Here is a 15,209-nt window from a genome sequence, read left to right on the forward strand (position 1 = left end):
GCACAATTTAATTGCCTATCAAATTGTACTATACCATTTTATACCTATCTCTTCAAGTTTTCGAAGAAAATGCATTTTTTATAATTTAGACCTCATTTATCACTATACCCATGGAATATTGACATTTTATATTTTTTTTAAAGTAACGTATGTACAAAATACTATTCAAAAATAATAATATTGCAAGCCCATTTGTTACAGATAGAAAACTATTTAAATCTTTGTAAAATTTTTTTTTTTGTTTGTACTATTTTAATTAATAAATTATTCTAAATAAATGTGGATTTGACTCAGAAATCAATATAATAATAAGTTACGAAAATGAACGTCTCTGGTATAAAAATAAGCATTCGCCAAAAATTAAAATAAAATTTATACTGTCTAATGCACATGCAAAATTCAGTTTTTTAGAATTTGGATTTTTTTTTAGTTTTTAGTATTGACTAATCAACGTAAACAGTCAATTAATGTAGTCTGAATACTAGGATCATATTAATTGGTCCTTTTTAACAAATAATATTTAAACTTTTTTTTTTAATTTTTTAATGAAATAATCGAACTATATCGACAATATTAGTATCTGTACTCTTTGAAAATTTGTTACATCTTTAAAAATAATCTAAAATGTCAATATTCCATGGGTATAGTGATAAATGAGGTCTAAATTATAAGAAAAGGCATTTTCTACGAAAACTTGAAGAGATAGGTAAAAAACGGTATAATATAATTTGATAGACAATTAAATAGTGCATATGAATTAAGTAAAATATACAGGGTGTTCCATTTAAATTAAACAAGTTACAGCCGTTTAAAGCTAGTCATTATTTAACATAAATTTTTGGACACTCTGTATAAGAAAGTATAATTTTTATTATCGCAACACAATATCTGATCAATAAAGAATCTTCAGTAAATATGTAGTATTAAAAACTTTGATACCCTTGGAGAAACGAAGCCTTAAATTTTTACTGCAATTTCACAAAATTGAAAATATTTCAAAAACGGTAAGGTTTAAGTGTGATAAACCTTAATCAAATTTACCTTTATTTCATTCGTAGAATCTAAAAATTGTATAATATATAGGGTGTTCCATTTAAAAAAATACAACTATAATATTTTTTACATATTTGGCACACTCTGTATCTTGTAAAAATATTTTTAAATTGTAGCTCTAATAGTCCTTCAACGAACCCAAAACTTACAATTTGTAAAAATCTAATCATTTAGCTACAATACTCCGTGTCGAATGTGGTGAACAACCCTGTATAAGTGAAGCTAAAAAAGTTTGAGAAAATATATTTTTCTTTATGTCTTTTTGGATTCAAATAAACAAACTAGTTGCGAACTTACCAAATAGTCTAAAAAAACAAACAGAATCACCAATATTTACAACATTATCTTCTCCCAAAAATTATGTACAGAACAGTATCCACTACCAAAAAAAAACACTTTATTTAAAAAATTGCATCTTCTCTTACAAAGAAGGTATTGGCGAGAATTAAAAGAATCAATCAAAATCAGAAACATGTGTAAAGGGGTAAAGGTTACCCTTAAAACCAAAACTATATATTTTAAGTAACTTTTGTTTATCTGTATAGCGTCTATTGCATCGCATGTAAATTTCAAAAACGATAAATAAAAGAACCACATTTTTTACAAAAAAAATGAATAAATGAATTTAAAACTTTTTACGAATTTACGAAACTACGAATTTCTTTTGGAGTTATAAAAAATAAAAAAAAAACAGTAAATTAATTGAAAAAATAATCCTGTCCTGATTGGAATAAGAAACATACCACCTTCAAATTTAATTTTTTAATATCAAATTGACGTTATTGTGTTATTGTTGCCAAAAGTAATTTAAAAAAAATATCATATTCACTTTATATGTGCCAAAAATAATTTGTAATTATGAATTATATCAGTGAAGAAAAAAAATATTGCTTAGTAAGATTTATTTTTTATACATTTTACAAATTGCCCAGAATAATTATTATTAAAGACTATAAATGTAAAAAGAAGAAGAATATTGATGAGTATTATACAAGTGGAAGATGAAAAACAAGTAAGTACCAGAATACTTGGAGAAAAAGTCGAAATACATCGTACCACTGCTTGGCGAGTTTTGGAGAAGCATATAATTTAAATATTCCGGTCGCGAAGAATTATTGGACTGAAGAACCTAGGGTAATTTTCTTCATTTTATAATTAACAAGTAATTAACTTTGCCAATTGTTTAATATTTAATAAATAAATTTTATTTTGAAACAGTGTGTTTATTTGTCTGTAAAATATATTTTATTTTTTAAATACTCTATTATGTTTACAGTGTCTTCTTTGTAACTTTTTATAGAAAATATAATTTAGAATGTTTTTGACAGATCTGTAGAAGAAAATCATAATAAATTTGTCAAATTGTGATACAATTTGTGATTATTTTGTTTGTTTAGCCAAGACTAAAATATTTTTGTATCTCTCGTAACTCAAAAACAAATTCGTATGGATTATTAAAAAATAAACAATTTGCGTCATTTTAAAAAATTTCAAATAAGTCTTTCTCTAAACTAAAACGTGAAACTTATATTCATCATTTTTATAAAATTTACAGAGGATAAGATATTGTCTGGTTTTGTCTAAGATGTCCCAAAAGTTTTTACCAAAATCCGAAAACAACTTATAAAAAATATAGGGCTGTAATGGGGTTAAAATTATTTGCGAGCGCATTTTTTTTGTTAAAGTTATTAAAAATATCAAAGAACTTACCAAAAAGAACATTTTTATTTAAAGATACTTCATTCACATAATTCAAAATCTTTAAAGAACAACCAAAAAACTGTTAGAATCGGTACTACCGACGCCGGGTACCGAATTCTGCACAGCGCGGAGCTTTTGCAAGAAGCGCGTCGCGGCGTCGCGTCAGAGGTGGTACCTACCACCGCTTCGGTACTACCTCGCGAACGGCGAAAGCGTCCATCGAGTATAAAAGAAATCGAGGGCTGGTCGAAGCCATTCAGTTCACCTCGAACGAAGCCAACATCGACCCTTATTTGGTACATGAGTGCGAACATGAAGCCATTGGTGAGTCCGACACACATACACAAACACAAACATAAATAACACAGAGAATCGACGCGGGAAAAAATTGCGGTATTTTTGAGTGAAAAATCGGCGGTATTACGCGGTATCCAGAACAAAGTGATTTTGTTATTTAGTGTTATCGGGAAATTTTTTCGAATTTTTGGTGATTTTATTTTTTTAATTCGTATTTTGGTACTACAAATTTGATGTGTTTGAAAAGAAAAGTGTTTTTTAAAGTTTGATAATTTTGTTTTTTTTTAATTTTATTAATTTTTACAAAAGTTTTTAATTTTTTTTTAATTTTTCCGTTTTATTTTTTTTTATTAATAATTATTTTGTAAAAACTATTTTTGTTTCTAAATTTAAAATATTAATAAAAATTAACCAGAAAAATATTTTTTGTATAAATTAACAAATAAATAAATTATCACACTATATCAAAATTAATAAGTACTTAAAGAAAATTAAAATACAGATTTTGTTAAGATTAATTTTGTGAAAATTGAGTTTTTTTAGAGTATTTTCCAAAAAAAATCATTTATTTTTAACAGTCAGGCACATCACATTTATGTATTTTCAAAAACACATTTTTTAATAAAAAATTTTATATATCTAAAAATTTAATTATTAAACAAAACAAATAAAATACAAAAAACACAAATAATAAAAAGTAGAAAAGCATAAAGTAGCCCACTTTGCAAAATAATATTTTTTTAAAACACTATATATTTTTCTTCTGGAAAATTAAAATTTGAAAAATCAAATATTTTTATAGGAAAATTATTAAGTAAATAATAAAATTTGAGTAACAAAATTCGCAATATTACACAAAAAGACAAAAACAGAAATTAAAAAAAAATTGAGCTTTTTTCAAAAAATTGTGTTAAACACGTGAGCAAAAATCTAATTACATAAGTACAATAATTATTATTATATCACTAAAAAATTATATATAAAATAATAATTTATAACAAATATGGTCTTCGTAACTTCTAAAAAAATATTAAATAATTAGAGAAAAGAATATACCTATGTAACACATTCAAAAAAATTATAATTATTTCAGTTATATGGGTAAAATATATTTGGTAATGAAGGAAATACAAAATAAAGTATTAATTAGTCAAATTTATGGTAATTATTCTAATTATAATTGCAAATATGTATTCTTATAAGTACGTTAAATTTTCTCGCTGAATAAATTTAAATTTTTGCAATCACAACACGTTCAATAATTATTGTAATTTCTTAAATTTAATGACAGCTTGTAAGTAAATAATCTAATTTATTTAATTACCTTACTAGGTGATACGATACTCTCAATTTCATCTATTACTTTCAGATTTTCTATATATTTATTTTTGTAAAATCTTTTCTTGAGTCCTTAAAATATCCAAATTAATTAATTAGAACTAATTAATTAACATAATGTTTTGTTTGTTTTAACTTAATTTTTTTTCCAACGAATATGTAACATATTGTACTGATTTCTCTTTTTAAATATAGATGTTATACAAATGTAAAAGATATCGTTAACCCATATAAATAAATGTATATAAAAATGTATAAATTAACACATAATATCTCATTTTGCATTTTTGCAGGAATACTAATATACTATAGTACAACAATACAGCATTAAAGGATGTACATAAATTATTGGCTTAAAATGTTAAATTAGAATGAGGTTTTATATTACATAGTTAAATTATTTGTAAAATTTTATGAATTTTGATATTAAACACTCTTTACCTGACATTAACCGGTTTTGAGGAAAAAAATATTTAAAAATTTTTGATGCCTGTCAAAAAAATGTGTATAGCCTAAACGTCAAATTTAGTGATTACCACCGCCCGACCACAGGCATATTAGACTAAAATAAAAACGTGGGGCCCATTAACTATTGCTGTAATACTTTCTTCTATACTAAGTGTGGATTGCATCGACTTAGTATAATCGTAACTGGAGATTTTGACAATCAATAACCAGCCGTGGCGGCTTCACCAGCGAACGCCGAGCTCATGATCTACCAAAGTATAAAGATATGCTTTGCCATAGGTAGGATTTCAGAGGGGCCCCACGTTTTTATTTTAGTCTAATATGCCTAAAAGCTATTCTGCCTAGTACTAAAATATTTCTGAACTAGAAGTTCAAAATTAAATTAATTGTTATTATTATTTTCTAGTTTTCAGTGCACATAAGATAAAACCGTTTAACTTAAAAGTTTTTTTACCGATTTTTTTTTAGATATAGGAACATATATTGGAAAATCTTTTCACTAGTGAAACAAAAAAGTTTGTTTCCATTTGAAAAAAAATGATTTATGATAATTTTTTAATCGCTAAATTCCATGACATCTACCGCCGTCATTATATGACATTAGAACAATTTAATTTTTGAAATTTATAGCCACATGTCTTCTCTGTATGTCACAGTGCCTGTGGTAATCACTAAATTTGACTTTTAGGCAGTACACATTTTTTTGACATGTAGTTCTTTTCGTCCAAAAATTTTAAATATTTTTTTTCTCAAAAACGGTTAATGTTAGGTATAGAGTATTTAACATCAATAATCATAGAATTTCACAGAGAATTTAAGTATGTAATAAAAAATGGGGGCACCCATTTAAAATAAGAAAGTTGTTGTCAACTTCCGGTATTCCCAGAAGTGCCGCCATATTGAAAATATTTTTAATCGGTATCGTTGTAAAACAATGATGGGCAAAAAATCTCTGATCTAGATATTACGGTTCTCTAGAAACTTTTAATGCACGCTCAGCCTGGGACACCCTGTATATCCTTCTACTATTTCCAATATTGTGTATTATAAAACGTCTTTTCTCTCTAATCAATTCGTTATTGACATTTATTCATTATAATTCACAAATTTTTTATCAGTTAACTATTGACATTGAGACATATAAAATGAACACACCTAATAAGGTTAATTATTATTATTATTCACGAAAAATTTTATAACATAAAATAACTTATTTTATTAACCATTAATTGTGCGGCATTTCCTCAATTTTCTCGACTCTATCGAAAAATACCCTACTTACATAAAGTAGTACCGCCATGTAAGTACCAGCGAGTTTATTATTTCCTCATTATATAGATATTTGCAAGACGTACAAGTGGCTTTAAATGAATTATATATATGAATCTGGTTCTCAGTGACCCAGTTGTCGTAATGGTAACAATTTTCATTTTTCAATTATTTCTTACAAAACTTGTTAATGTGAAAAATGGTCGATAATTATTCGGATTTTAATTAGACGGAGATAGATTTTGTAATTACGTTTCAATTTTCAAGCGTTTTAATTGAATCTGTCACTGTGTTATAGTAGTTTAATAGATTTTCAATTAATATATTTACATATTAGGATAAATCTCAGACAAATAATCAATTATCAGAAATAATATACGGAGCCAGCAACAATGATTGGAATATCTGGCTATATCGATTTTCTTCTTCTTCTTCTTTTACTTATTTGAAATCTTATATATCAAGCGGGGGTCCTACAGCTTCCGCCGCATCCCGCATTTCGACCTCCATATTGCTCGATTTTGCCATTCTTCCTGGTTAATAGCTCTATCTCTCATGTACTGGTCTACTCCATCTAACCACGTAGTTGTAGGTCTTTCTCTTTTCTTTCTGCTTTGGGGACGATACTCCATTGCCCTTTTTGGCCACCTTTCCCCTCCCATTCTTTTTACGTGCCCATACCATAGTAGCTGTCTCGATTCGATGTTGTCGGTGCTGGTATATATTCGCCTTGTTCTTTGCCTAATCTCCTCATTTCTAATGTGCTCCATCCTTGATATTCCACATGCTCTTCTGAGAAAGTCCATCTCCACTGACTCGACCATCCTTCTTTTTTTTGCTGTAAATTGCCAGCATTCGGCACCGTATGTTAAAATTGGCTCTACGATTGCTTTGTAAATCCTTAACTTTGTTTGGATGGATGTTTTATTTGACCACAGGAGAGGGTTTAAAAGAGACCGATTACTTTCTTCCCTTGTTGAACTCTGCTATGTATATCTTTCTTGGAGTTCCCTTCTTCAGATATAATACTTCCTAAATATTTATATTCGCTACACCTTTTAATTTCATGTATGTGTAGTTCAGAATCTTCGGTTTGTTCTTCTCCTACTTTCAGGTATTCGGTTTTTGTGAGGTTGATATGGAGTCCCCATCTATCGTATTCTTCCTCAAGTTTCCTGAACATATAGTCGGCATCCTCCTCACAACCTGCAATGATAACTTGGTCGTCTACAAAAAAACAAGGTCGATACACAGTGGTTGTCAATCTCTATTCCCATAGCTCTACTCTTCTTTCTCCAGTTTTTCAATGCCTCCTGGATATATAATTTAAATAAGGTAGGTGATAAACCGCACCCCTGTCTTCCTTTTGATGTCAGGAAGGATTCCGATAGGAACTTCCCCTGTCTGATCATATTTTTTGGATTTTTGTACATATTCCAGATTGCATTGATATATGTTTTACTCACATTTGTCAACCAAGATTTCAAATAATTCCTTCAAAGGCACCGTGTCATAGGCTTTCTCTAAATCTAGTTAGTGTCTTCTTCAAAAGCAAATATTTTCACAAAAAATAAAGCTTTTGAGATGAATCAAAAAACAAACTATCGACAAAATAATCTTAAAATTGCTTACTTCGTTAACGTACTCCACAGGGTGTTTCAAACTTTCACCAAAATAACATCATTTTGTTTTTCCTCGTATAATTGATAGATAGCAACTTTCATTTTTAATTTAGAAAGAGATACTATAAAATCAAATAATTTAGCTACAACTTGATCAAAAAAATCATCAAAATCGGTCCATTAGAACATAATATATAAAACTTTAAAATATTGTTTTTTCCTACAGGTGAGTGTAGTTTTATTTCAAAAAATCTATCACATGAGTATTAGTAAAATGTAACACTAATTAATACTCATATTATTACTAAAAGATACACCACAAAAATTTAAAGAAAGCATTTTTTTTCAAACATGTCTAAGCATATTCTAGGCCATTTTCTAATTTTCGCAACTCTTCTCTGATAACAGATAAGAGCGAAAAATAAATAAACATGCATATATGTAGCATTTAAATGCATTTTATGCAAATGCGAGAAAAAAAGAAAGTGCTCTGACCGTACTGTTTGTTTCTGATTAGTCTATTACCGTGAATAGCCATGTAATTCGTTTTGCTTGACTTGAACAGCATTAAAAAAACAGCGGGTAATAAAAAAGTAATACTATTATTTAATAGAATATACCGGGTGCCTTCAGTTCAGATGAGTTATTTCAATAATTTAAATAATAAAAACATCACGGGGTACACTTTACAATTTTCATGTTAATGTATACAGGGTGGTCTGAACTGTATTCCGGAAATTTCAGCAGCATATTCTGCAGATAAAAATAAGTAAAAAAGTTCGTATTAATGTATGTCCGAAAATACTTAGTTTTGGAGATACAGGATGTAGAAAAATTTGGGAACTTTTTATTTTTCTTAATTAAATCTTAAATTTATGATATCTGTCTAATAACTATTTAGTCAACATGTTTAATTTATGTCAATTATGACAGGTCTTGATAATTTCGATTCTAAATATCTCGAGAACCATTACTCGTATCGATTTTTACTAAGATACTTTTTTTACGTAAAAAACGTGATACATTTATATTTTTTTACTCGGTAGTTTTATACATGTACGGACGAAAAGTTATTAAACTTCAATCCAGTTAAAAAATATGTAGGTGGCGCCCTCTACAAGTAGGAATCATATTGACATCAAAATGAAATTTCTCATGTCAAAAAACTCCCAGACACCAATTTTCACCCAAATATTGACGTTACTTCAGAAATTATTTAGAAAAATCGAAATAAAAATGACACTTCTAGACCCTGTATAAAGGGTTAATTCAGTTCAAGTAAAAAGGACCGTTTTTTTGTCTACAGACTAGGTTTTACTTGATATGTTTTGTCTGAACATGAAAGACCGACAGGTAAAATGTTATGCGTAGACGATCCTTTAGTTGCAGATATGTATTCTAGAATCCAAAATTTCATAGATTAAATATTAACTATGATATATCTATTTAAAAATTGTGTTTTTTTGAGCCACCCTGTACAATCTTTGTTCCTTTTTTTCATCTCAGACATCTCGATTCTGGCAAAGGTCGATTTTAAAAGAAAAGTAAAAGTGTATCGTACGGCTTTGATCCTGTTCAAGATCGAAAAAACCACAATCATATTTTAAGAGAACAACAAAAAGTTACGGTTTTCTAGCTGAATAGGTCTGTGGCAAATCGGCTAATCCGACAATTACTCTGTTTAAGTCAATGTCAATGTCGTGTCAATGTTTATTTAAATGCTTACCGTTACGTTAATTTTTGTTGGTTTTTGTAGTTTACCTAATTGGTCTCCAAGAAATGCATTCTCTTAGGTTTTTTGTGTTGTTGATTGTTTTTAATTTGTTGATGAGTCGTTTAAAAAACAACGAACAGGAAGAGATAGATTGTGTTTTTTTTTAAATTAGTTTAAAAATTGATCTGGTTAAACCATACTTTGTATATTTTTCTAAGAATATAATCTATTAGCGTGATTTCGCTGAGTGGTGTCATCACAGCCTATTCAGTACAGCCTGCCAACTCATTGTCAATCGATTGACACTTTATATGATACTAGCTTATCCGGCTAACTTCGTATTGAAGAAAACTGATCTCAAATGATAAAGACCAATCGATTTAACAGTTGATGAAATTTGATCCCTATAATAATAATAATATAATATGATATGAATAATGATATAATGTAGGTATGCAACTAGCAATACAGGAAATAATGCACTAGGATATATCTTTCAGAGCCTTGGTACTAGATGGCGATATCAATATGTATATTTAGTTGCTGGATTATTATAATTTTCACAAAATTAACTTTCACTTTCCTGAACCTAACTGGATATGATATACATTTCTTTGTTATGTTTTCAAAGTTATTCATAATTTCATCATTATTATTAGGCAACCAAATAATCTGGACTTTAAAACGAAATTATCAGATATTCATTATTTTATTCTATTGACTAATAAAGTTAATTATTTTAGTAGTATTTTATATTTTATAAGAACTGTTATAGTATACAGATAAAACATAAGGCACTTGATAGAATTTTGGCCTGTCTAATGAAACACCTGGTATATATTCAATAAATTACAATTACTAAAAAACTAACAAGCTCTTGAAGTATCTACTTCTTATTTTGTACTGATTCAATCACAACTATAATCTAATATGCAATTAATTGTGCGTTTTTTAACTTTTTGTGATTGCAGATATTATTCCTTTAAAGATAAAAATACTTTTGTCAAAGCAATATTGTACATATATATATGTAAAAGGTACATATTAATTTTGAAATAATTAAGTATAATTTGTTGAAGAAACTTGACATTTGGAATTTACTGCTAAATTACTGCGTACACGGCAATCACAATTTTACAACACAAATTCTTTGCCAATATCCTTTTTTTTAAATAATTATACATACAGTGCCGGCATTTAAATTTATTTTAATACCATATAATTTTTACGAATTCTCTTTGATTCTTTCTTTCGACATCGGCAACCATGGAAAACCTTGTCACATTGTGTAATTTTTTCGAAAAATTGTCCATTTTAAGTCAATTTTTTTGAAGGAATTTTTCAATTATTTAACCAATGTTGCCAGATTGACGATTTATTATACGACCTTAAATATAACAATTTTACAGCGTTGTCAGTTTTTCTCATTTATCCTAAATTTTAAGGAAAATATTTTACGGTGCTGCCAGATTGTGCACTTTTCCGCAATTCTAAGGAAACTTAATTTTTTACTAAATTCTTTGTTTTTCTTGTAGATTCTACTGTCGATCTTAGTCCTCGCTGCAGTGGCGGTGAGCGCCGAGGCCGAGGAGAAGAAATCGGCAGTAGCCAGCGATAAGAAGCAAACCAAGCGCGGTTTGCTCGGTCTAGGATACGGATACGGTGCCGAATTCGACCACGGGTACTCCGTAGGTGCTGGAGGTTTCCACGGGCTTGAACTTGGAGGAGGTGGAGGTTACGGAGGATACGGAGGCTACGGAGGTGGCATTGACCTTGGTGAGTATTTTGTTTTTGTACTTAATTGTGAAATCTCAAAGTTTCAAAATTTTGAAAAAGAATTGTGGGTCTTTTATTTTGTTTGTTGTAAATTATGTTTATAAAGAGGATTAAGTTTTAGATAGGCTTTAATATTTTGCTGAAAACAAGGATAACGAAAAAAAATATTCAGTTTAATTTAATATTATTTTTGCTATTATTAATTTTAATTTATTGTCTTTTTTTAGGTCATCATCATGTCAAGACTGTGACCGTAGTCAAGGGAGTACCAGTGCCATACCCTGTAGAAAAACACATCCCATACCCCGTCGCTAAACCCGTCCCCTACCCAGTCAAAGTAGCAGTTCCACAACCCTACCCCGTTGAAAAACACATTCCAGTACCAGTAAAAGTACCAGTCAAGGTACCATACCCAGTACCCCAACCCTACCCCGTCGAAAAGATCGTCCATGTTCCCGTTCACGTACCCGTCGAGAAACCCTACCCAGTCAAAGTAGCCGTACCCGCTCCATACCCAGTCATCAAACACGTCCCAGTCCACGTTAAGGTTCCAGTACCACAACCCTACCCAGTTGAGAAACCTGTCCCATACCCAGTCAAAGTTGCCGTCCATGTTCCTCAACCCTACCCTGTATACAAGGAAGTACCTTACCCAGTTAAAGTACCAGTAGACAGGCCTTACCCTGTGCACGTACCTGCGCCTTATCCAGTCCATGTTGTTAAGAAAGTGCCTTACCCAGTCGAGAAGCCCGTACCTTACCCTGTTAAAGTAGCTGTTGAGAAGCCAGTGCCTTACCCAGTTGAGAAGCCATACCCAGTTCCAGTTAAGGTAATGAATGATTTTTAATAATAAAAAAAATAACATTTAGAAGTAAATGTTCAATCAGAACCTCGAAATTACTGGAATAAATTAGTGGTTTCAATTATATTTTATACTTTTTAGTTTACGATCATTCGCAATGTCTAAAAAATATCAATTAAAATTAATAGAATATCCTAGCAACAGCTTGGACTAGTCTGTTGTATCCATAGAGAAAACCTAATAATTAGCTTATAAAACAATAAATAAACTGTTTATTTTTAACGTCTATTTCTTTTGAGGGATAACAATCAAAGACCAAAATAACATTACTAGCAAATTTTTAAGTATAATTAGTGGTAAATGTTAAAAGTTTGTAAATTTTTTCTACTAACTGTAAATTACTACCACTAAATTTGACGTTCTGAATCACTGAAAGACATTGAAATTAGAGGAACAAAATTTTACCACTAATATATTCCACCAATTTTGGGATTCTGAATGAAGCATAATAGATTTTTTAATAGTGGTTTTGACTTATGGAGACCATAGCTTAACAATCTATTAACTTCTAATGCTCATGCTACTGTGTATTTTGTTCTCTTCTTTTCAAATTAAATATTAATATTAACAATCTTAAAGCCCCTAGATAATAATATATAGTACCACAATTTGCTTTATCCACTAATTTTGCAGTCAAAATGGTAAAAACTGGTGACATCTTGTAATAAATTTAAAAAAATTACGGAATATTAGGCTATTTTGATGTTATTTGAATGTCAACAGATTGACAATGAGACACAAAAAAAACGAGATTTGGTATGTTAGTATATGACATAAATTAGGATTGATTGGTGTATTCAATTGTTTTTGGTCACTTCCTGTTTCACCGGAAATGACTACAACTTTTAATTTTTAAATGGCACCCTCTGTATTTTTTTACTTTATTCGAAAGAAAATGACATTTTTTTGACATTCTCGCTTAATAAAAAATTGTATATTAAAATTCAATCAAGAGTGCCATGGCTATATTAAATATACTAATTCTTCATCAAGGAGCCTTGGAAAAATAGATATGATCGTCTAATGTTTTTAGTGTCTTGTCCTGGCCAGTTAGAAAATGCTCAAATCGTATTTTTAATCATAACTCAATTTTTTCAAATGGAACGAGGGTAGCTCATTAGCATATTTGGAAAAAGCATTTTTTTACGAATAATTTGATACCACACACTTGGTATTTCGAGTCAAATTTTCGTTACGAACCGCAAGTTATAATTTCAAATAAATGATATGCGAAAATGTCAAAAGTTGACATATGATATGTCATTCTATTCAGAGTGACATTTTCTATCGAATAAAGTAAAAAAATACCGGGGGTGTCATTTAAAAATCAAAAGTTGTAGTCATTTCCGGTGAAACCGGAAGTGAAAGAAAACAATTGAATAAGTCAATCAAAACTAATTTATGTCATAGACTAACATACCAAATCTCGTTTTTTTAACTAAAAAAATAAAAAAGTTATAAGGGTGAGCCACTTTTGAGATTCAACCGGTATAAATAATAAACTGCATAATTTTCTTAAAAAATTAAGTTTAATAAACGTTTCTAATACTTTTCATGTAGCTTGTAAATCATTACAATAGTCAAAAGTATTTTTGGTTGCTTATTAAAAAAATGTATGCCTTCATTTTTAAATTTGCCGCTTCTAAAATGACGTCAAAATTATGAGGTAATTCTCGTACACTCAGAGATATAACCAAAAAAGATGTTTAAATCTGTCTATAAGTAAAAAAAATACAAAACATTAGAACACATATCAAACTCGTAAAACCTAGATCTAGAAATTCAGTTATCAGCTGTCATTATTACTTATTGATCTCCCCTGTAGTTTTAAGCGCGAGCATGGCGGCAATCATAGCATAATTCTCTCTCTACCTTTATACTAGCCGTGGTCATTTTATTTCCGTGGTCTCTATTTTAATGCAAACGATAGAGATAAATATATACGACCAGCTGACAGACAGAGAGACAAAATAAAAAACGGCATACAGTGTTGCCGTTTTGAACAAGAAATAAAATAATAAACGAACATAATATATCTAAGTTCTTGAATAATGTTCATTTCTGTTAGACAGTTATTTAAGAATCTGTTACAGCAGTAGTAAAATGAGTAACTAATTGTGAAAAATAAAGTTCCAACCCTAGATGCAACATTTTTCGTAAACACTGTATATCTCTGGGTACTGTATATCTATGGTATATCTCTGGGTACTCTATATTATCTAAGGCTTTTAAACAAAGTGATTTTATAGAGACGTTCATGTTATATCCAAGCCTAAAATAGAACTCTCTATAAACATTTTTCACTCAACAATTCTAAATAAACTAATTTCACTATTACTAAATATTTTTTAATGATTTTAGGTACCAGTACCAGCACCATACCCCGTAGAAAAGCCCGTACCATACCCCGTAGAAAAACCAGTACCTTACCCAGTTAAAGTACCAGTAGACAGGCCCGTACCCTACCCTGTAGCCAAACCCGTACCCTACCCAGTCGAGAAACCCTACCCTGTACCAGTTAAGGTACCAGTAGCAGTACCAGTACACCATGGAGGCTACGAAGGAGGCTCTGAAGGTGGATACGGAGGTGGATACGGAGGAGGATATGAAGGTGGATACGGTGGAGAATACGGAGGACACTACGGTCACTAAATTCGACTAGACCGAGTAAATCACACTGTGTGTGCTTTAAAATCTTTTTTTTTTGTTTTCCAAGTCTAAAAAGTCATGTTTTGTTTTGTTTTCTTCCTTTAAACTAACATAAACCATTGTTAGAACGGTGGAATTAAAAAATACTTTAATGAAGAAGCAAGAATCAATATGTAAATACTCAATTTTTTTCTTCAAAAAAGTATTTTTTGTTTCACTACTATCTTTTTTCCAAACTCTCCCACTTTTGTCTTTTGTACTATACACTCTCCTCTCTAATAATTTCAAGCTGTGTTAAATGGACTTTTTGTTCAAGAAAGAAACGAATTTCTGTTATATATTATATTATTTTTTGTACATGTTCATTATTTATATAAACCATGAAAAAACATGAAAGATTATGCCAAATAAGCTAAGTTTTTTTCTACTACTTGTAACTTATTTTTGTAAAAAAAATAAA

General features: G+C 29.6%; 2 protein-coding genes across 2 annotated transcripts in view; one reads left to right on the plus strand and one right to left on the minus strand.

The window, feature by feature from the left end:
• The window catches only part of LOC115879437 (angiotensin-converting enzyme), a 123,192-nt gene that overhangs the window by 50,509 nt on the left and 57,474 nt on the right, over positions 1-15,209 (minus strand). The gene's annotated exons all lie outside the window — the stretch shown is intronic.
• Positions 2,972-15,106, plus strand: LOC115879441 (repetitive proline-rich cell wall protein 2-like). Its single transcript, XM_030896278.1, has 4 exons — positions 2,972-3,078; positions 10,998-11,238; positions 11,466-12,067; positions 14,462-15,106. The coding sequence occupies exons 1-4, from the start codon at positions 3,055-3,057 to the stop codon at positions 14,750-14,752; spliced, it is 1,158 nt and encodes a 385-aa protein (XP_030752138.1). The 5' UTR covers positions 2,972-3,054; the 3' UTR covers positions 14,753-15,106.

The sequence above is a fragment of the Sitophilus oryzae genome, unplaced genomic scaffold (assembly GCF_002938485.1).
Source record: "Sitophilus oryzae breed Bouriz unplaced genomic scaffold, Soryzae_2.0 scaffold_1576_pilon_pilon, whole genome shotgun sequence".
Lineage (NCBI taxonomy): Eukaryota > Metazoa > Arthropoda > Insecta > Coleoptera > Curculionidae > Sitophilus > Sitophilus oryzae.